At 41.0% G+C, this 23,005-nt stretch overlaps 1 protein-coding gene across 1 annotated transcript in view; it reads left to right on the top strand.

Moving 5' to 3' along the window:
* Positions 1–15,737: 15,737 nt before the first annotated feature.
* Positions 15,738–23,005, top strand: part of SMAD6 (SMAD family member 6) — a 105,492-nt gene continuing 98,224 nt past the window's right edge. The window contains exon 1 of the mRNA XM_051980805.1: positions 15,738–17,678. Coding sequence (XP_051836765.1) covers positions 16,862–17,678 — 817 coding nt within the window. The 5' untranslated portion in view covers positions 15,738–16,861. The remainder of the gene's footprint in view (positions 17,679–23,005) is intronic.

Here is a 23,005-nt window from a genome sequence, read left to right as displayed (position 1 = left end):
ATATTTTTCTCAGATCATATAAGAACATTATTTCTTATAGCACAGTAGTATTCCAAGAGCCATTCCTTTTTGCAAAATTTTAGATTTTTTTATTATAAACTTAACAAATATCAATAAACAGAACATTTCAGGATACAAAGAATAGGAAAATATAGCACAAGAAATTAAACTTTTGTTACATACAGATTTTTTAAAAATAACAAAATGTGCAAAAGTTGAAAAGGCATTGTTCTAGGGCAGCTAGATGGTGCAATGGATAGAGCGCCAGCCCTGAAGTTAGGAGGACCTAAGTTCAAATCTGGCCTCAGACATTTAACACTTCCTAGCTGTGTGACCTTGGGCAAGTCACTTAACCCCAATGGCTTCAGGGCAAAGATATGTTCTATTTGTGTCCCTTCCTGCTCTATTTTCTTCTTTAAGTAGTACCCCCTTTATGGACTATCTCCAAACCTAAGCTTACAGGTTAGTCCTCTAGGAAAAGATTATTCCTAGTTCAAAATACTCCGTCTTAAAATTTTAGTTCACAAATCTCCACTTAGGGGTTAACCTTCAATAATAAGCCAGAACGACATAATTAGCTCAAAGCAAAAATTTTCACTAGCATGACTTTGTAAAGACAGTAACTGCAAAATACTTTCCCCTACTCCCACTATAATAGAGTTGAAGTGCCCTATTCCACAAATACACAAAACAAGAATAATTGGTATACACATGGAACCTACTAGTGAAGAGATACATACTTAGAAAATACATATTGCTAAAGTGACATCCTTTTGATACTTTAGGGTTCCTATGTCCCTTTACTTCTCATTGTGCTCTCTCTGGGTATGCTACCTTGCTAGTTATGGTATCTCCTATTGGGTGAGTAGCTCTGCTACAAGATAGTATAATCCAGGAAGAGTTGGAGGTTGGAGGAAGAAATCTCTCTCTCTCTCTCTCTCTCTCTCTCTCTCTCTCTCTCTCCTGCCCAACAGACAAGGAATGATTTTATCCTCTGGAGGATTCCCAATAGTTATATTATATAATTATATTCATCATTTCTTATTCCATTTTATTCATCTACCATTGTCTATTCAGTAATTTCCCAAATGATGGGCACATGGAATCCTTCTGTAGATCACATTCAACTTTTCACTTAAATTTAAGGATTTTCCCAAGAGCGTTCCAATGGAGACACAGGCACAGGACTAGAGGAAGTCATGAAATCTGGGTGCTGGTCCCCAGGATTGATTTTTGCCCTAGTTATGCGGGATATGGGATGTTGGCAGGGTTTGGCTTGAGATGATGGGTCTGAGACTCTATCTGTCAGCAATGAAACTGTGTGAAGCAAGCACTAGATCCTGAGATGATTCAGACTAATTGTGAAACCAAAGATTTCCACAATATCTGGTGGGACTGGGATGGGGCTAGACAAACAACTATTGTGACTCTTAAAGAGAAGAAGGGAACCCATTCTCATCTCACCAATCCTGAGGCAGAGTGCCAGATTTGTCATTCCTCCCCATGAGAGTGGGTTTGGATTTCAGGGTGAGGAGACTGCTCCTCTAGCACCCTTTATAGAAAAGTTGGGAGGATAAGCAGGTGAAAATTTTACAATTTGATTGAAGGCAGAACTTCCCATGAGCTGAAACCTTTTCCCTTGCCTTTTCACAATATTAAGTCAACTATGTGTCCTTAGTTTACTGATTATTTATGTCCTCTAACAATGAGGGTATTATTCAGATGGGAGCAAAATGATCAGCTATAGAATAGGAACAGAGCTGTAATTTTTTTTTTTTTTTTTGGCTAAGGCAATTGGGGTTAAATGACTTGCCCAAGGTCACACAGCCAGGAAGTGTTACGTGTCTGAGGCCAGATTTGAATTCAGGTCCTCCTGTCTTCAGGGCTGGTGCTCTATCCACTGCTGCCTCCCAGAGCTATAGTTTTTTTTTTTTTTTTAATCTGAACAAAATATTTCATTATCCCTTAATCTTTCTTTGGCATTTGGCTAATATGAGTTCAAACTTAATATAAGATCATAGTTTTAAATCTGGAAGAGTCTTTATAAAGGCCATCAAATCCAACCTCCTCACTTTACAGAGTAAAATAAAGCACAGAAGTGAGTCATATTGTTAATAAATACCTGAAGCAGTAATTGAATCCAGTGGCAAAGTGAATTTCTAGGTTCAAGAAAGGCACCATATAACCCTATGAAGAATGTTTCTACTACTACATTCTTGGACTGTCTTGGAACATACAGATAAAATGTTTCCCCTGGTCCACTAATTCCAGATGTGGTATGCCCTATCTCCTCAGATGTCCAATAATGTCCTTCCCTCTTCATAGCTCTAGCGCAGATCCTTGCATCTGGTGGACATCTAATAATTGTTGAAATAAATTATATTTGCTGAAGAGTGAGAGTTCCTTAGAGCTCCCTATATCCTCTTAGTAACAAGGTATAGTTGTGCAACTAAACTCTGGATTGGGTTTTTAAGGAAGTCTGGGTCATGTACTGTGATCCTTATTTATCTTTACCAGACACTGGGTAGAGGAGGCCAGGTGACATTCACCTTCCTCAACCCAGGGAATACAGCCCGGGGCAGAAGAAACCTGAGAAACTCAGTCGCCTGGAAGGTGCCAGTCTGACCCTGAAGCTGAGTATTTCCCATGGTCATGACTGATATAATTATTACTTTACACTGATCAAGTATCAACAGTAAACTGGCCATGTCCTCTGAGCTGGTCATAAGAGATACATTTTCTCCAAATAAATGGAACATTATGAGCTCTGATTGCCCCAACAAGATGTCCATCTCCCCTTTCCTCCTACACTGATCAGATGCATTAATTAAGGTCTCAACCTTTTACTGAGCACCTACTATGTGATAATAACAATGGAAGACATATAATACTTCATCTAGGGCAGGAGTTCTTAATTTTCTTTTGTGTCATAGGCTCCTTTGGTAGTCTGGTAAAGACTCTTGAGATTCTTCTCAGAATACTGTTTTACATGCATAAAATAAAATATATTGGGTTGCAAAGGAAACTAATAATACTGAAACAAGCTAATCAACATATTTTAAAAACTAAGTTCATGAGTCCCAAATTAAGGACCTCTGTTTTAGAGTATGAGGAGCCTTTCACAAGGTTATGGGGAAATTTGAGTTTTTATTAAGCACTTATGTCTTGCATAGTATTTGCAGAGGATCCAAATTGATGTAAGACCCAGTCCATGAGCTATAGAAATTTATTTAGCTGGAAAGGAAAGAAACATCATCAGATTCAAGAATTCCTCATTAAAATTCTATATAAAACAGACTAAGATAAAACCTACTTTTAAACTATTATTTAAATATTTTGTTATTAATTTTGTAATATAATCCCATATCATCTATTTATCTGACATTGTGATTATGGTAATTTAAATCATTTCCCCAGTCATTTCATAGCCTCAACCTAGCTGCCAGGCCAGAGGAAAAAATCCTCCATATTTCTCCCTAAGTTTTATAACTATGATCATATCAACTCTGCTATTGTTCATGAAAGAGTTGTGTCAATTTAATTCTCTAATGGCCATATTTACCATCCCTGAAAATTTCCAACCAAAGTAACTTTCCTTGGTCAATTCTTGTTATGTGTGTTATAATAGAATACAGATTCCTTGTATTTGTATTTGAATTTGTACACTCAATGCTCAGTACAATGCTTGCATTTAATAAAGGTTATTGCATCTATTCATCAAGTTAAATCAAAAAGCAATTTATAAAGAGTTTATTCTGCTAGGTCACTGTACTAAGCCAAGGGGTTAGAGGGAAGAAGGAGAAAGATAGTACCTGACCTCAAGTAGCTTACATTCAGATAGGGGTAGATAACACATAAAAGGGAAGTGGGAGAAGTTACCAGGAAGGAGCTATGATATAAAAATAGCAAAGAAGTAGGGTATAAAAGTGAAGGATAAATGCGTCAGGTCCTCCTCCAGCCTCAAAATGAAAATTCTAGGATCAACTCATCAATCAGATGATGAGGTTACTGCAGTGGAGGGATCTTCCAGGGTTAGAAGGATATAGGGCTGAAAAATTTTGTTTCTCCTAAATTATAATTATTATTAAACACAATTATAAGACATTAATAGATTTTAAGATCTGTGTGGACAGGATCTATGTGTGACATTCTCTTGCATCCTGTGGATGCCTTGTGGAACTGGGTTCAGAGTAAATAGTTAATAAACATTGATGGTTTTATTTCATCAAATGTCAAAATGGACAGTAAGTTCCAGGCAACGGCACAATTTCATAAGCATTAGATTCTTAAATCAAATCTAACCTCTTCCTACTGACCTTCAAAGCCTCTTAAGTGATCCCAAGGTCTCTCCTTATCAAATTCATTCATCCATTCATGCAATAAATACTCAATGAGTATATACTATGGATAATGCACTGGGCTACACACTGTGAGGTTTAAGATTTATATAACAAGCATGATCCTGTGCCCTTCAGGAAGGTGAGAAAATGTATATTACATATAGTAATATGATTTACTATTGGTTTAAACCTAAGAAGGAGAAGTGAGCTGCTCATTGTCATCCAGGAAATAAGTATTGGGATTCCCATGCAAAACAAAGGATAATAGGTCTAGAGCTAGAGAAACTCTTAGGGACCATCAGGTCCAAGTTCTTTCTTTTACAGAAAAACAAGTTCCTCAAAGGCAGATGTAGTTTTTTGCCTTTCTTTGTATCCCCAATGCTTAGTGCAGTGCTTGTGATATAATATGGACTTAATAAATGTTTATTGAGTGAATGAAGTAGTAAGTTGTGGTCCTTTCAGGGTTACAAAGGTACTATGTGAGCTGAGATTTGAATCTAAATCTTACTGACTACAAATTCAGTGCCTTATTAGCTATGTCAGCACTTCTTAACCTTTATTGTATCATGATCCTTTTTTCAAAAAAAAAATTGGGGGCAGCTGGATGGTGCAGGGGCTAAAGTGCTAGACCTGGAATTAGGAAAACTGTACTTTCTGAATTCAAATCTAGCCTTAGATACTAGTAGTGTTACCGTGGGAAAGTAACTTTAACTCAATTTGCCTTAGTTTCCTCCTCTGAAAAATGAGCTGGAAAAGGAAATGGCAAATCACTTCAATATGTTTGCCAAGAAAATCCTAAATGGGGTCATGAAGAGTTGGATATGGTTGAAAAGGACTAAACAATAAAAACCTGGACCCTTTCTCAGAATAGGTTTTTTTTAATTCATAAAATAAAATAAGTAGGGTGACAAAGGAAATAAATTACATTTATATATAATTAGGTGTTGTTGGTTTTTTTAATTTCACAGACCCCAGATTAAGAGGCCCTACAGACTACACCAAGCTTGGATCTTGGACAAACACTCCACCCCACTGTGACTCATCTTTCTCATATGTAAAATGAGGTGAAACAGGATCTTGAAGGTCCTTTTCCAAGTCTAAAATTTTATGATACACATAGGAAAAGTTAGAGCTATGGGAAGATTTATGTGAAATAAAGGAAATAGACTGCAAGGGAGGGAGGAACTGGTAAATTGCTAGAGAGATCTGTATTGTATGTTGAGATTTTTTTTTAAAGATTTAATTCACTTTGAATGTAACTTTAATTGCTTTTGCCATTATTCAAAAAATTACTTAGAAAAAAGCAAGAATCACAGATTTTTTAGCTCTTGGAATAACTCTTACAGATGAAACCATGCAAGATACATGTAAGAGATGTCACAAAATAGGTAACAGCAAAAGAGGGAAAGGGTAGGAAAGAAGTATTTATTATGTATCTAGTACAAACCAGGTGCCGTGCTAAGTATTTAAGAGCATTTCATTTAATCTTCACAATAACCTTCTGAAATAAGTTATGTTTAGTTATTTAATAACTAAATAAGTTATTAACAGAAAGGGATAAAGACAAAGAAGCAGTTTCTTATTATATGTATGTATTTTTATTCCCCAAGAACACTAATTCCAATTCCAATTCAATTCAGTTCAGTTCACCAATCATTAAGAAGCTAATAAAGGCAGAAAAGCAATTAGATGTCACAGAGGACAGAGAGGAAGTCAGGAGGACCTGAGTTCAAATCTAGTCTTAGATACTAGTTGTAGGACTCTGGGCAAATCACTTTATCCTGTTTACCTTAGTTTCTACATCTGTCAAATGGAGTTGAACATGACTGGAAAATGACTGAATAAACAATGTGCCAGGTACGTCCTGAGGAAGATATGCCTTTGGATAAGCTTGGATCCCTACCTTGGTAGAGCTTATGATCTAGTATAGAAGACACAAAATCAGACAGCGGCTGTAATAGGAAGAGCACTGGCTTTAGAGTGAGAGGTTCTGGGTTGGAATTCTACTGTCACTGCTTGTCACTAGTGTGATTGAACAAACGAATAATGATTGAATGAAAAAGCGTTTAATAAGTGCATACCCTCTGCCAAGCACCTGGAACAATTAATGGGCCAGGCCTGTGTCAGACTTGAGGATACAAATACCAAGAATGAAACAATCCCCAGTTTCTTTTTGTTATTATTTTTGAATCCTGTCCAACCTTACTTAACTATGCATATTTATCACAAGAAACTTGCTTTTCTTTCCCCCCCAAATTGGGGTGGGAAGGAAAGGAAATAGAGTTTTGTTAATTTAGGAAAAGAGAAACTACACATGGGAATGCTGGTTTTCTTGGCAAAGATTCTGCAGTGATTTGCCATTTCCGTCTCCAGGACCCCCATTTTGCAGAAGGGGAAATGAGGCAAATGGGGATAGGTGACTTGCCCAGGGTCATACGGCTGTCACGTGTCTGAGGCCAGATTTGAATTCTGATCATCTTGCCTCCAGGCTAGGTGCTCTGTCCCCTTTCTAGGATCTTACAAAAGTGAAGACCTTGTCCTGAAAGGACTCTTACATTCTGAGAGGGGACATTTAGGGAAATGGTCTGAGACAGGTATTTTGATTAGGAAAGTTTTACAGAGATGATGAATAGAGCCTAAAAGAGTTGATTGCCACACCTCTGCCAATAGCTAGAGAAATGTTGATTTGATTATGGTTCTAGAACTGGAAAGAATATGAGAAGGGTAAGCATAAGGCTGGTGAGAAGATGGCCAAGAATGGGTAAGGTGAAGTATGGCTGGAACTGACCTATACAGTTGGCTTCTCAGTGGGCTACAATAGGTATTCACTAATCAAGTTAGGGATGAGAATTACAAAATTGAAAAGATTAAATCCTCTAGGGTGTGATTTCTGGTTTTGGAGATTGCTCTTGAGGGCTGTTGAGTTTGGGCAAAACATTTTACTTTGAATTTCATATTCTTTATCTGTAAATTAAGAAGATTAGTCTAAATCAGAAGTGTCACATTCAGCCCACAAAATTCCCAAGTGCAGTAGGAACCAGATGAAAATAAAATTGGAAACGATTTTTTAAAAAAATATTTTTCTCCAATTACATATAAAAACAATTTTAAACATTCAATATTTTAACACTTTGAGTTCCAAATTTTCTCTCTCTCTCCTTCAGCTCTCTACTCCCTAAGACAGTAATCAAGTTTATATAGGTTATAGGTAGGAAATATAAATATATGTATATTTATAAATATAAATATAAATATAAATAGGTTATACATAGGAAACAGATTTACATAGGAAATATAAATAGGTTATACATAGGAAATATGTAAAACATATTTCCATATTAGTAGTATCATGAAAGAAGAAATAGACCAAAAGAAAAAAAAACCTGAAAAAAAAATAAAGGGAAAAATAGTATGCTTTGATCTGCATTCAGACTCCATCAATTCTTTCTCTGGATATGAATAGCATTTTTCATCATGAGTCTTTTGGAATTGTCTTGTACTGTTGTATTAATGAAAAAAGTTACGTTCTCAGCTGATCATTTAACAATGTTGTTGTTACTGTGTACAATGTTCTATTGGTTTTGCTCACTTCACTTTGCATCATTTTATGTAAGTCTATCAGAGATCAGCCTGCTTGTCATTTCTTATAGGATAAGAGTATTCCATTATTATCATATATCACAACTTGTTTAGCTATTTTGCAATTGATGGACATCCCCTAAATTTAATTGAGAAATATTTCACAAAATAAATAAAAATACAGTAGAAAAATGCATTTTAAAACTAATTCAAAATAGAACCCTGCAGGAATCCTTATATACAGAATTAGTGGCTCCCATTTCTCTTTGAATTTGAACCTCTCTTTTGCCAGCATGTTCCATGGGTGGAAAACATGGAACATCATAGAATTAAAGGAGCATCCCATAAACGAAGTGGGAGTAACCAGGCTGCAACATATAATCATTGTAGAATTTTGGGGAAAAAACCCCATCAAAAATAAAAGTTGTAATTGAAGAAACATATGATGTGTGAAATGAATAAAAATCCTGAAAGAGTTTCTGGGTATTTATTAATTAGGCTAGCAATCAATGAATTCATGGACAGTTTCTCTTGGTAACCAAAGATCCCCAAGGGAGACTCTTAAATACTTTTCTAAAAGGGAATGCCCTTGACAAATGAAAACTCTTATAAGTGGACCTGTAATAAGGAAGTGGGTAGAAGCCTTTAGCTCCTCCTGCTGAGAATGTGGCTTGATCAGGAGATGTCCAACTATCTGTACAGGGGAATCATCTCCATCCAGATCACTCTGGTTGGTTTTCTCTTCCACGAGCTGGGTCACTCTAAATTCTAATGGAGAGGCACAAAGACAGGGGTTCCTTTTCCTAGAGTTAAGGACTTGCCTAGACTGGATTCTGTTTATACACTAAACAGAAGTTATGTCTCTTAGTTGGGTGAGGTCCTGTTCAAAATTGAAGTTTGTTCCTTGACAGCTACAACAATCTCAACAATCAGTCATGTCCTTCAGAGACTGACTTTCATAAGAGCTAGACTTAATGAGGAAATAGATGGAGAAAAGTCTGAATCCCAATTTAATGATTGGTTATTAATATAATAGTATAATAGTTTCTCTCATAGGAAAAGCATAGACTGTTTACACAGGATGGGTGAGGAATGACTACCAAGAAAACTGAGAGACTTCCAGCACCCTGGGTGAACCTCTTGTAGCAGGATATGAATAAGTTGTCACCCAGGATCAGCAGGCATGGATAGGTTGCAATCTACATCTTTGCAGAGTACTTCCAATGAGAATTCACAGATCATTTTGTTTTGAGCATGGGCAAAAAAGTCATTAAGGACAAGTAAATGTTCCGTCTTGCTAGAGTGAGGAAGATTCATTTTCCTGGGTTCAAAACTGGCTTCAGACATTTATTAACTGTGTGACCCTGGGCAAGTCATTTTACCCTGTTTGCATCAGTTTCCTCATCTATAAAATGAGGAAATGGCAAACCACTCTACTATCTTTACCAAGGAAACACTTGAATGGGGTCTCCAAGAGTTGGACATGAAATTAATGAACAACAAACAACACTATATGTCTGGTACTGTGTTAAGTGCTAAAGATACAAAAAAGAGCCAAAGTCTCAGCTCTTAAGGAGCTCGAAATCTAATGTGGGGCATTCATAAATAACTATGTATATGCAAGAAACACACTGGCTAAACTGGGGAAAGTCTCAGAAGGAAGGCATTAACCTGAAAAGTACTCAAGAAAGGCTTCATGAAATAATTTTGGACTTTATCTGATACTTGAAGAAAGTCAGAAAAACAAGGAAACAGAGATGAGGAGGAAGAAATCTCCAGGCAGGGAAAACAGTTAGTGAAAATGCCCAGAGTTGGGAGATGTGAAATGTAAAGTAAAAGACTGGAAAGAGAGAAAGGGACAAGGTTAGGGAGGGCTTAAAATCCAAAGAGAGGACTTTATAGTTGATTTTGGAAGCAATAGAGAGTCATTGGATGGGGAGTGGGTATGTGTTAGGAAGCTCAGTTTGACAGCTAAGTGGAAGATGGATGGAGACCAAGGAGACCAACCAGGCTATTGCAATAGTCCAGGTATGAGATGAAGAAGGCCTGTACCAGTGAAAGTATCAGAAGTAAAAAGGGAGAATGGACAAGAGATGTTATGAAGGTAGCATGGTCAGGAGTTGACAATTGATAGGATACAGGAGTGAGTTGAGGATAACATCTAGGTTTTGAGCCTGGGTGCCTAAGAGGAAGGAGACATCCTCCAGAGAAATAGGGAAATTAAGAAAAAAGAGGGGATTGGAAAAACAAGGCTCTGGAGAGAATACTGGAAAGTTGAGCTGATTGTTTTATCAAGGAGTTGAGGAGGAAGGAAGAAAAGTGTAAGTGCAATGATCATGGTCTGAGAAAGAACCAAAGGGTGAAGGGACTTGAGGATGGAGAACAAGTTTTGGGGTTCCAAGGCAGAGGGAGAGGTGTGATGACAAGTCAGAATTTTGTTTGGGACACGGAAGGCTTAAAGGAGTTTTCCATGTTTACATGGCCGGTGGCATATGAGACAGGACACGCACCCAAAGACTCTGTGGCCTTTGACACTGTTCTCCAGATGGTGACTACACAAAGGACTTTCAGAGTTCACACAAAAGTAGCATGTTTTTGGTGATGGTATGATCAAGTTTATGAATATCTTTGTATGGAGCTAAGGGGGAATGGAGAAGTAGGCCATGAGAAATGAGAAAGTTAAGAAACCATGAGGTTAGGGTATTTGGGGGAACATCCAGAGTGTGGAGACAAGAGTCAGGAAGGAAAGAAAAACTATGAGCTAGCTAGGCATTGAAGTAATTGAGGAAGGAAGGAGAATATCCTGCAGGTTAGGAGACAATAGGCACTAGAATCTTAATTGGATGATAAATATGGATTGATTGAACTACTGGAAGAGAAGTTACTAAACTATGATAGTAGATGGAGAACCTGGGAGTGACAATGTAGAGCAAGGAATATTTCAACTCTCTAAGACCAGTGAGTTAGAAAATTTGAGGGAAAGTGCAATGAATATTGGAAAGAGTCCTGTGCCAGTGGGAGAAAATCATTTCCTAGTTCAAGAAGATGGAAGAAAGTAACAAAAAATTTTTATATAGGAAGCTAATTTGTTATCAATGGAGCAGATATTCCAGAGAGCACAGTAGAAGGGGTAGTTAGCTTTGGAGTGGGAAGTTGGGGAGAAATAGGTGGATGGGAATAAAGAAATAGTGTGGGACCAAAAAAAGGTTTAAACAATGGCATGAGAAAGGTTCAGAATCACTGGGATGGTAAGAGAGTGATGGATCAGGAAGGAGTTTATTATTGTTGAAATAAGTTCAGGTAATTTGTCATTGTCCAGAGAGATTCAGCCTTTCTTTCTCATCTATATTCCTGAGCATTTACCTCAAGGCAATGTGGTGTAGGAGACAGAGGCCAGACTTAAAGTCTGGAATATGTTGTATTCATGTTCTGTCTCATATGCTATCAGTACAGTCACTTAAGCTCTCCGAGCCCCTGGCAACTAACTATTTAAGATGATAAGTTAGGATAATTGCTGATTTAATGCTTTCAACAGTGGCCTGATAAAATTACAGGTCTAGTAAACAACAACAATAATAACAACAACCCCAAATAACTCTTTCTTTTCCAAGTAAGTGAGGTACATAAATAAAACTCTTTGTTCAGCTGGAAACTTATAAAAATATCAACTTTGATTATTTTTGCTTCAGTAACTGTAAGCTGCTTGAGATCAGCACTCACTTTTTATGTTTCTTCTGTACAGAACCAAGGGAATGAAAACTCATTGAATAAGTTTCTGGAAACACTGTCATCTCAGCTTTCCAATAGTTAAAGTGATCTGGGATGTTGAGTTAGGAAGGAATTGGACTAAGTCAGAAAAGGAATGCATCTAGGATATTGAATCTAGTCTTTGTTTCTTTTCCACAGTCCCAACAGTGGCTCACCAATATCCTTCTCCTTGTCACCCGCTCCTACTTAATGCCTATTTCCCTCTGGAAGTCTCTGGTGCTACTGAAAACAACAATAACAACACGTGTGTGTGTGTATGTGTGTGTGTGTGTATGTACATATGTATATTTATGTGACATATAGTTTTTTCCTAGAAATTCACTTTAGAAATTCCTGAGTTAGGCTATCCATCAAGGTATATCCCAATCAATTTTTCCTAAGTGCCCACCTTCTCCTCTTCCTTCCCCCTCCTCAAAGAAATGCACTGGGAAAAGACTGAATATTGTATCCTGCTTATCAGAAAACTTAAAGTTACTGAACTCTCCTGGTGGATTGCTCTAGACACCCTCTAGTGGCCATAATACTCCTTGCAGACTCTCCAAATTGCCTATAGATCTAGGGAATCATCCAATTTCCTCTTGCTTTCTTAGCTTATATATTTAGAGCTGGAAGGGATCTTAGAAGTCAGGCCTCTAATTTTGCAGATGAGGAAACTGAGGCCCAGAGAAAGGAAGTGATTTGCCCCAAATCACAGAGATACTAAGTGGTAGAGCTGGGATATGAACCCAAGTCCTTTGGCCTTGAAACCCAGCATTTCAACAACTGGACTTTACAAAGTCTCCCTCTTTCACATGTGATGAAGGATCCCTTCTGACATTACTGACCAGGTGAAGAACCCCATTTATCTTGAATGAGTTTTTTTTGTGACGAAGAACTTGTTCATTACCTTACTGCAACCCATTCTATTAGTTTTTAGATAGACTGGGCGAGAAAACTTGTGATTTCATAGGTGTAGGAAACACTATTTAAAAATTCTAACTAGACAGATGGTAGCTAGTCTATAATGCTTAGAACACAGAGATTGAAGGGGTTTAAGTGCATAATTATGGTCATAGTTCACAAGGGGTCTTTTTGTCCAAGACCAGTTCTCTACTTACTACATGACCTGGTTCTAATTGGGCCTTCTGCAGCAAGGGAAGCCTACCTTATTCACAGATTTGAAGACAACAATCAGCTCTCCTCTCAAGTCTCTTTCCTCCAGGTTTTTTTTTTTTTTAAACAATTTCTCATATACTATACCTAATTCTCTTACAATACTGGTTATTTTTCTCTATACATGCTCTAATATGTCAGTCTCTCTCCCTTTCTCTTTCTCTGTCTGTCTGTCTGTCTCTGTCTCTCTCTCCCCCCCAAGTTAAATCACTTGCCCAGGGTCACATAGTTAGTGTCAAATATCTGAGGTCCTCTTGACTCTAGGATCAATGTTCTAGGGCAGGTATACCCCCAATATCTTTCTTAAAGTGCTTTTCAGAACAGCCATTAGACTATGAGCTCCTTGAAAGCAAGGAATGAAGGTTGCTTTTATATTTCCAGTACTTAATATATAGTAGGCACTTAAATGTTTACTGACAGACTGAATGACTGACCACAGTGACCTAGATGTGATCATTGACCAAGGAAAGATATAATAGGACATTTACCTTCCTTAATCTGAATACTAGATATTTTTATTAATGCAGTCTGTGATTATTTTAATTATTTAAATTTTAAAATTCTTCCTAGAAGACCATGCAAACTTTGCTTGCTGAATACCAACTCCAGGTTCCATACTTCGACTCCACAATCTCATTGGACAAAGCTAAACAGTACCTGATACATAGTAATAGTTTAATGTTTGTTTGTTAAGTTAGGTTACTTTCTTACAAATTTTCTGTGAATTACTTGAATAATAAAGATATTCTTGCTTCCTCCCTATTCAGACAAATTTTTACTTTGTATTTGGAGACATGGTTTCCTTCTGCTTTACAATTTATCAAAATATAGATAATTCATGAATCATAAGGGATGAACAGGAATTAAACCATGAATGAATTCAATTCAATTCTGGGCCATCAGAATGGATGCAACCTTGGGATCCCTATATCTCCAGCAATATATCAAGGTCTATGATGTAATGCTCAAGCATACCTCTTCCACTTCTCCAGAATGTTTTAGTGCCACATATATATTATACAATAAACATTTAGTTACACAAACATACGTACATATCATAAGTAATCAGTTAAGAAACACAACTGAGCACATTAATCAAATGATGATTAACGGTATTTTGCATATGTACACAATACATCCCTTTGCTCAAATCCCTGGCCCTCCCCAGTCCCTGGACACAGATATACCTAATCCAAAAACACGGATGGGGTCTTTCCAACAAGATGAGGCTGCCCAAGAAAGATGAAGTGGGGTTGAAGCCCCAAAGCCAGAGGTTTTCTTATCTTGCCTTAAAAAGGAGCAGAGGTCAAGTGATTTATCCCTCCTCTACGTTACACTCCCCCCGCACCAAGAGCCCAACCGGGGCCTAAGGATGGACAGATCTACACAGTACAACAAACCACACGTGCACACACCGAAAAACACGCACTAATGGGCTACAACACTCCGCACCTCCCCCCTCCCGCCCCCCTCAGGCCGTGAATGGCGCTCAGCCCCGGGCCAATGAGAGTAGCGGAATTTCTTTCATTCAGAGTCGCGCCCGGTTCCTACCCGGAAAGCCTAGGGGAGGATGTGAAGGGGGAGAGAGGCGGCCCTCATTTGGCAGCCTGGCCAATCAGAGCAAAGGGGAGGGGGGGAGGGGGGACCAGGCCTTTTTTTCTCCGCCCCGGACCAATCCCGACTTTACAAGCTTGAACTTTTGCCACCCTAGGACGAGTGAATGCGCCCGGGGAGGTGCCCCCGCCGCGCCGGCTCCAGGGGCAGGAGCGGACTTAACCCTTCCCGCGCCGGTCCGACGGGTTACCTTCCCAATAACCCTGGGGACGCTAACTCTAATGCGGACGTCTTCACTGCCTTCTCGTATCCCCAAAAGAATCTAACTCTTTTCTTAGGGCGGTGGGGGCCAAGGGACGAGTAAAAACGGAAAATCAAATGGCAAAAGAGAAGCCTAGGGAGCCGACCCCAAATCCATCCTCGTCTCCCTCAATTTTCCGGGTGTGTGTTGGGGGGCGGGGAGCTGAGTATTCTTTTAATAAAGATCAGAGGCATTCAGCAAGCTCATAGGGAGTAGAGGTGGTCTAGACCCCGGGATGTCCTGGGGATGCGAGAGGAGAAAGTCAGGCTGTTGGAGCAGGGAAGGAAAGATTGTTTAGGTCTCCCAACTTTAACTTCGTTAGGAACACGGGTGCAGTGGTCGCTGGGGATGGGAGTGGGAAGAAGGTTTACTTTTCAATCGTCCACCCCACAGAGGGAGGACACGGGGCTCGATCCTCTGGGGTTTAGCCCCCAAAATGAGTAGTTTTTGCCCCTCTTTAAGTTTCGGCATCCTCCCACGCCCACTCCCCAGCAGCCCTGAATTCCTGGGGCTTTCCATACTGTCCCACCTGAGTCCCACCACACCCTCAACTCCGGCTCCTCTTCTCCCACAGACACTTGTCGGTTAATTTGGAGATTTGGGACTGGTATCTCCATACAGAAAGTCTCGCTTTTCAAATCTATCCGCGATCAGGCGTGGGGGGGTTTGTGGCTTGTGGAGCGATCCGGGACTTGATTCTCATCTTCAGTTTCTAGAATCTCCTTAGAATTGAAGATTCGGAATCGGGGCAATTTGGGGTGTGTTTGTGTGTGCTTCTTCAGCAAGTGATTTAGTGTGTTTACATGTGTAACAACTGTTTGTGTAATTGTGCCTATTGCCAAAGTGTATGCACCCATCTGTGCCTGTGCAAGTGTGCGCCGGTGCGTGCACCGCCAGCGCTGTCAGGCCGTTGGTTAGGGGGTGGAGTGGGGGTAGTGCGGGGAGGGTAGGGGCGAGGACGAGGGCCCGCCCCGGGAGCCAACCCCTCTGTGCCTCGGTCTATGCAATGGGACGTGTTCTCCTTTAAGAGTTAAGAAACTTGAAACCTTGTTTGCGCAACAATCGGCGGCGCAGCAGAGAGCCGCCAAAGTGTCTAGACTGGCATATGATGGGAGGCAGCCAATGACTCCGCGGCTCTCCTCCGGGGGCCCTGAGTGTGTGTTTGAGAAGAACAAAAAAGAGAGAGAGAGAGAAAGGGGGAGAGACAGAGAAAAGCGAAAAGGAAGAAACGCCGAGCGCTGTTTAACCAGACCTCAGAGGGACCACGGGGCGAAGTGGAGTCACTTTTTTTTTTGGGTTGCTGCTCCTGCAGCGTCTGTGTGGAGCGCGGAGCGGGCAGCGACCTCTGCCTCAGTGGATTGCATTTTTAATTAAGGATTTCCAGCGGCTCTTTGGGATATTTACAATTTCCACTCATGTGTTGAAACCAGCGTTAAAAGGAAACTCCTCCAAGTGCATCCAAAGTCTGGGACCTGATACGGAGTTGGCCTTTTTCAGCATAAAAATCCAGGGTTTGGGGTTTTGTTTGTGTGCGTTATTTGTCTTTTAACTTTTCTACATTTCTTTTTTCCTGAGGGCGGGGGGGGGGGAAAGCGAGTGATTTTCCCTCTTTCTGCCTTTTGGATCTAGCAAATCTTTTGCTTAAAAAAGCATTTTGCTTTTTAAAGAGTTTAAATATTTCGTGTTGTGTTTGTATTTGTGTGTGTGTGTATATGTGTGTGTGTGTGAATTTTTTGATTTTCGACCCTTCATACAACTTTTAAAGAATTGGTGGTCGATGCAGGGTATTTTTCACCGGGCATTTCCTGCAGCCCCCTTTAACCTCGGGGGCCGTAGCTTAACTGCGGGAGTGACTTTACAGCCGGGGTCAATGTAGCACCCCCTACCCCACCTCCTTGACCACTTGCTGTTGCTTTCTCTCAAAGTTTTCCTACCCACTCACCCCCTCCCCACCCATCCCCTAGTCACCCCACCCCCGGAGAGTTCCCTCATGTTGCAGCTCTGTTGCGATCTATCGGCGACAGGCTGTGCAGAGTTTGCACGGCTCAGCACGGCGGACCTTCATGTGGGACTGCGACCCGTACAATCACCGCCGCGCTGAGGGTACGGACCCCCAGTAACTGGAGACCTCCTCCTCCCCCCCACCCCTGGCGCCAAAGGATATCGTATGTTCAGGTCCAAACGCTCGGGGCTGTTGCGGCGACTTTGGAGAAGTCGTGTGGTCCCCGACCTGGAGGAAGGAGGCGGCGGCGGCGGAGGAGACGAGGATGGGAGCTCCGGGAGCCGCGCAGAGCCGGCCCCGAGGGGAGGAGAAAGGGGAGGCTGCAGCCGCTCCGAAATCCGCCCGGTAACCTCGCGGCGGCCCCGGGAGGCAGCAGGGCAGCGAGGCGCCCAGGGCGCAGGGAGGCGCCGGCGCGCAGGGGGCCCCCTGAGGCCCATGTCGGAGCCTGGGGCCGGCACTGGGGCCGGGGGCTCCTCGTTGGAGGTGGCTGACCCGGGAGGCCCTGGCTGGCTGCCGGAAAGCGATTGCGAGACCGTGACCTGCTGCCTCTTCTCCGAAAGGGACGTGGTTGGTGCGCCCAGAGACGCCGGCGACCCTCTGGCCGGGGCGTCTCTGGAACTAGGGGCTGGCGGCGGGAGGACCCGGGAAGCCCGTTCCCGGCTGCTGCTGTTAGAGCAGGAACTCAAGACGGTCACCTATTCGCTGCTGAAGCGGCTGAAGGAACGCGCTTTGGACACGCTGCTGGAGGCAGTGGAGTCCCGCGGTGGGGTGCCTGGCGGCTGCGTCCTGGTGCCGCGCACAGACCTCAGGCTGGGCGGCCAGCCCGCCCCGCCCCAGCTACTCCTGGGCAGACTCTTCCGCTGGCCTGACCTGCAGCACGCCGTGGAGCTCAAGCCCCTCTGTGGTTGCCATAGCTTCAACGCCGTCGACAGCCCTACAGTGTGTTGCAACCCTTACCACTTCAGCAGGCTCTGCGGGCCAGGTGAGAGGAATTGGGGATTGGAGAAGTGGGCGAGGACGTCCTAGAGTCATCCTTTTAGGAATGAGGTTGGGGACCGGTATGAGAAGGTGCTAAAGAAACTAGGACTTAGCCGGTTTGTTGGGAGAAGGCCTGGAAAAACTCGTGGGCAAACCTTTCCTCTCCCTTAACTGACCAGGTGTGTATTTAGTTAACAACAGGGTCCATGAAAAAAAAAATCCTTTTAACACAGTTGGGCTTTCATTGATGTTCGCATCTAAGTGGGTTACTCTGTGTGGATGAGTATGCGCCGTAAGCATACCTGTGCTCAGCATACCTGAGATTGGATTGAGAAGGAGGTGTATTTGCAGACTATTCTTGATTTTTTTGGCGTTAAGAAAGTAAGATCAATCGAAATGCACTTTTAACTCATTTTGGGCCAGGTATTCAGCCTCACTACCAGGAGAATTTTTTATTGGGCAAATATGGACCTACTTTAGGAAAGGGGATTGTTTGTCATCGTAATCTTCTCTCCTCTACCCTCATCTTGATGACAGCAATGATGAATGTGAATGTGAATGTGGAAATAGGCAGTGGAAAAATAGACTAAGAGGGGGAGAAGTTTATAATGAATGACCAAACTGGAGAATCAGCCCGAGTAATAATAGTTTACTTTTATGTAACCCAATTCTGCTTTCCTCACGCCTACTTTGAGGGAGGATAATTCCCATTTTACAGATAAGAACACTGAGGCCGAGGGACATCATTTGCTCAGTGAGATCATACAGCATTAAAATAAACTTTGAAGAGAGGACTCTTAACGTTGGTTTTATGGCAAATTCATTGCTTTTTCCACTGCTCAGAGTGATGTTAATATGGATCTCAATTTGTCTATGTATTCATCGCTATCTCTCTTCACATACATGAGAATGGCACTGAATCAGTGTATTTTCTGTGCCTACAGATTTAGACTTAGTCGGTGCCATACTCCGTGTGTGCATCCCCTCCGTGCTCCTGTGCATCCAATACTCTTACATATTCATTTGTATTCTGTTACATTCTTCCTTTCATTTTTTTAAAAAAAGACATTAAAGAAGTGTCCCAGGATGTTTGTTTATACTGAGTGATAACTCACCTTGGCCCAATATCCTTACTTTCAAAATTTGTAAAGAACCTGGATGTACTTCAGAGATGGAGAGTTAAGTTTTTGTTGTTAAACTTTGAGCTTCCTCTCTTCTCTTCTCCCTCCCTCAGTTACTCCTCTCTGTCCCCATTCCTTTTCTTTATCTCCTTCAAGCAGACTTTGTGGAAAGGATGGGATGGTTTAACCCTAGCTTTTTCTCTGTTTTCCATCATTGGCTATAGTAACTTATGCTTGTCTTTTCCTTTTCTCCCCCTCTGTCTACTAGTAATTAAATCATACTGGCCTACACCTGAATTAAGGGACCAATACTTTGGTAGGAAATATTAAAGAAAGCCAGCCTTATTATGTTCTTATCATTCCCCTCCCTTCTACTATCCATATTGCCCTTCATTGATTAAGTCAATTAACAAAACTTTTTAAGAGTTTTTTCCCCCTTCATTGGGCAAACCTTTTCATGGTCTTCAGTTCACTAAAAATGGAAACCCTCCCATCATTGCATCCCCGCCTTTAAAGGTCTTTTCTCAAAATCAATGAATAAGATAAATTTAGTTTAATCATTTCATATTACCCAATGAGAAAATTGGAGAACCAAGAACTTAACTGATTTGATTAAGAGTCTCATACCTAGTTATACCTCCAAAACCACAATCCAGGTTTCTTGTCTCCTAATCCAGGGATCTGATTCAGCTTCATTCTTTTGGGGGAGGGCTTTGGCTTTTTAAATTTTATATTTGAGGATGCATATTGCATTTCTGTATTTGGGGAAGATCAGTGAATTCAGGGAAGAGGAAGGTTGTTTCTGTAGCACCTTCATATATCTCATTGATGGGGTAGTATGGGAGAAGTGGTTAGCTCAAACTTAGCCCTGTGCAGGGATTGATCCTTTTGGGTAAGAAAGGGTGAGGAAGGAATGTGGATAAGAGCTGGAGAGTGGCTTTGAACATTCTGCTTTAAATGCTGCTTATCTTATTGTCTCTTGATACAGTTCTTCACTGTACTTCACTCCTCTGGATTCTCCGAAACACTCACTTTGTTGTTTCTTTGTTGACTGTCAGATTCCTATGCCTCTGGTCCACTTTGAACCAACAACTTCCCCTGGAAGTGTGGTTTCCCCTATATCCATACCCTTTGATTCTTGGTTGCTTCCCCTCCAAGTCTTTGAAGGAGGTGATCCCATCTTTGGCTCCATGGCTAATGTCCTGTCCCTGACAATTTTCCAGGAGAAGCACAGAACTTTTGAGCCAATAGGAGCCTTGGAGGCCATCTAGTCTAAGCCACTCTTTTTTTTTTTTTAAACATTTAAAAACACCCCCTGAGATCTAGAAAAGAGAAGGGGCTTGATCAGAGCCATGCAGCTTCTTAGTCCTAACCTGGACTTCTAGGAGCCTGCTCTCTTTTTCCAGTTACTTGGGCACAGGAAATCTCTGAATTTGCCCCATCTAGGGCTGACTCATGCCCCCATTCCGGGGTACTCCTTGGCAAGACTTTTTCCTCTTCCTTTATATCAAGTAATAATAATAATAACAATAGTAAAAACCACTATTCATTTAGTACCTCCTATGTGTAAGGCACTATTCTTTGAGGGATATAGAAAAGTATATGCCAAATTTCCTATTCTCAAGGACCTTACAGTGAAGAGTTGGGGAGAGAGGAAATAAGTGAAGTTGGATTTTAATAAAGCAAGACAATATAAGCGCAAAGTGGACAATACAGACTTTCAGGATGATAATATAGAAATTTAGAAGTAGGATTGGGGTAGTCTGGAAAGATTTCTGGGAGGCGATAAGACCTCCAAGGAGGAGGTTTCCCAAATGAAGCTTATAATCTATTAAAGAAACAGTGGTTAGAGTATTTGGGGCATAATAATAATAATATAAAAGATAATAGCAGCAGCTAACATTTATATAGAACTTTAAGATTTGCAAAGCACTTTTCTTGTGGCTTTTGATCCCTATAACAACCCTAGGAGATATCGGTATTATTTTTGTTTTCATCTTATAGATGAGGAAACTCCATCTGGAGTCATATCAATGTCTAAGGTTGAATTTGAATTCAGGGTGTTTTTTTTTTTTTTTTTAAACCTTTGACTAGGCCACCCTCACTGCTCATAGATATGTTTCTGATGTTGAGAGACAAAGTCCAGTTGATTTGGGATATGATTGTAATAGTGGATACTAGTTCCCCTTCTTCTAAAAATGGCCAGATCTTGGATAGTTTGATTTTGATGGTATTTTTCAGTGGGGCAAGATGGGAAAAGGATGGAGGAAGGAGGGAGTTTTAGAAATTGATTTTCTGGGCATTGGCTCTTGTTTGCCTGTAGGAGGTGCTGTTACAGACTACTGCAGTACTCGCCAACCCTGCCACCCCTAAATCAACGTAGTGGTTCTGGACCCCATAGCCTTCAAGATAGCTAGTGATAATGAAGATTCACATTTATTTAGTGCTTTATGGCTTACAAAAGTAAAGCCCAGAAGGATGGATAGGTGGATAGATAACCCAGAGTTAACTCTCCCCTAGTGACACAGGAATGGAAATTTATGGCTGAGGACTTGGGTCTGTTTAACTTCCTTGTCCTAACTGATGGTTTGGGGGCCAGAGGGTCAGAGGTGGATGATCTCCCCCTTCCTCTCCCCCCCCCCCCCCCCCATTTCCCATCTCCTATTCCATCTCAGAACTTTAGAAAGCCCATAGCTGGTGCTCAGAATCCCTCCATATTCTATGTCACTAGGAGGAGAGGAACATGAAACAATAATGTAGGGGGAGACCTCTGCCCATGTTGGACAATGATAAGAGAAGATAGAAGGGTATGGGTAATCAGAAAATCATACCCCATGGGATATGCTTCCTCTAAACATGAAGATACAAATAGATATTAATACATGAAAGTGTACACATTGTGACATGGCAGGAACATGCAACAGGCACAAATACAATTTCAAAGAACAATCCATCCAGAGTGGAATGCATGGCTAGGGTCACATAGATACTACAAAGATACATTTGCATGAATAATTGGGGAGGGGAATAACCCAAATAGTCAGGTACCATCATAGTGTAAGATGCATATATATTCACACTCTCAAGAACATAGATTAATATGCACATTTGATACAAGAGCAAGGAAACAAAGTCACATATAAATAACTGCTAAACCGTAGATAACAGAGATACATTTATCACAGTGAAACATATAGGTCAACATCTTAAAGCCTAGAACACACTGATAGCTGTAAACATGCACATGCTTGCATACACATAAGCACAATGAGCATGAAGGCAACACTATTGTACTTGCCTGTATTTCTGATACATTCTCTTTGAACATTTTACGTTTGGGTAGCAATAGTGGGCCTGGAATCAGGAAGACCTGAGTTCAGATGTGCCCTCAGATACCTACTAGTTGTATGACCCTAGGTATGTCACTTAACCCTGTTTACCTCAGTTTCCTCATCTGTGTCTTTACCACTCCAGTGTCTTTACTAAGAAAACCCCAAAGTGGGGACATAAAGAACTGGACACAACTGAATCACAACAAAAGCAATCGAAGTTTGCCACCCCTACTCCCCTCCCGGAATTGCTAGTCTCTTCATACCTAGGGATGGGATCCCTCTAGATCTGTCTTTGTTTCCCAGTCCCCAGGGAAATGCTTGCTCTCTGCTTGGTGCCTATGTGGACGGAAATTTGAAGGAATACTTTAATCACGGTTCTAACCTGTGTTTAAAACTCCTTTCTACTGAAAGTATCCATTAACTTTGGAATAAATCTCGGGCTCTTTGCTTCACCACTTTTTTTTTTTTCTGTAATTATATTCAGTAAATGACTATTATCTAAATTACGCTGGAGAGAGAGAAAGAGACAGAGAGAGAACTTTTAAATGACTTTAGAAGACAGCCTAGAAAAACACAGGTTTCCCAGGCAAAGAATATAGGAATTAAAACAGACTAAAAAGTTTTTTTTTCTTTTATTTGGCCTGGCATTATCCCTTTGAAATGAGATCAATTTCAAGTTGTGCTTAAAAAGCCCTTTTTTCCCCCTTTCCCCCTTTCCTAAGGAGGTCCCCTCTGCTATTTAGGTGAAGAAGTGGTGATAATATGCAGTTTGCATATTGCTGGCGCCAGCCGGACTAGCTGTTTATCTGACTGACGGGGGAATCTAGGCAATTAAACTCCTGCCTTTCTTAAAGCTGCAGTGTCTCTTTTCCAACTTG

The sequence above is a fragment of the Antechinus flavipes genome, chromosome 2, assembly GCF_016432865.1.
Source record: "Antechinus flavipes isolate AdamAnt ecotype Samford, QLD, Australia chromosome 2, AdamAnt_v2, whole genome shotgun sequence".
Lineage (NCBI taxonomy): Eukaryota > Metazoa > Chordata > Mammalia > Dasyuromorphia > Dasyuridae > Antechinus > Antechinus flavipes.
Note: the sequence above shows the minus strand (reverse complement) of the source record. Positions and strands in the feature narration are given on the sequence as shown.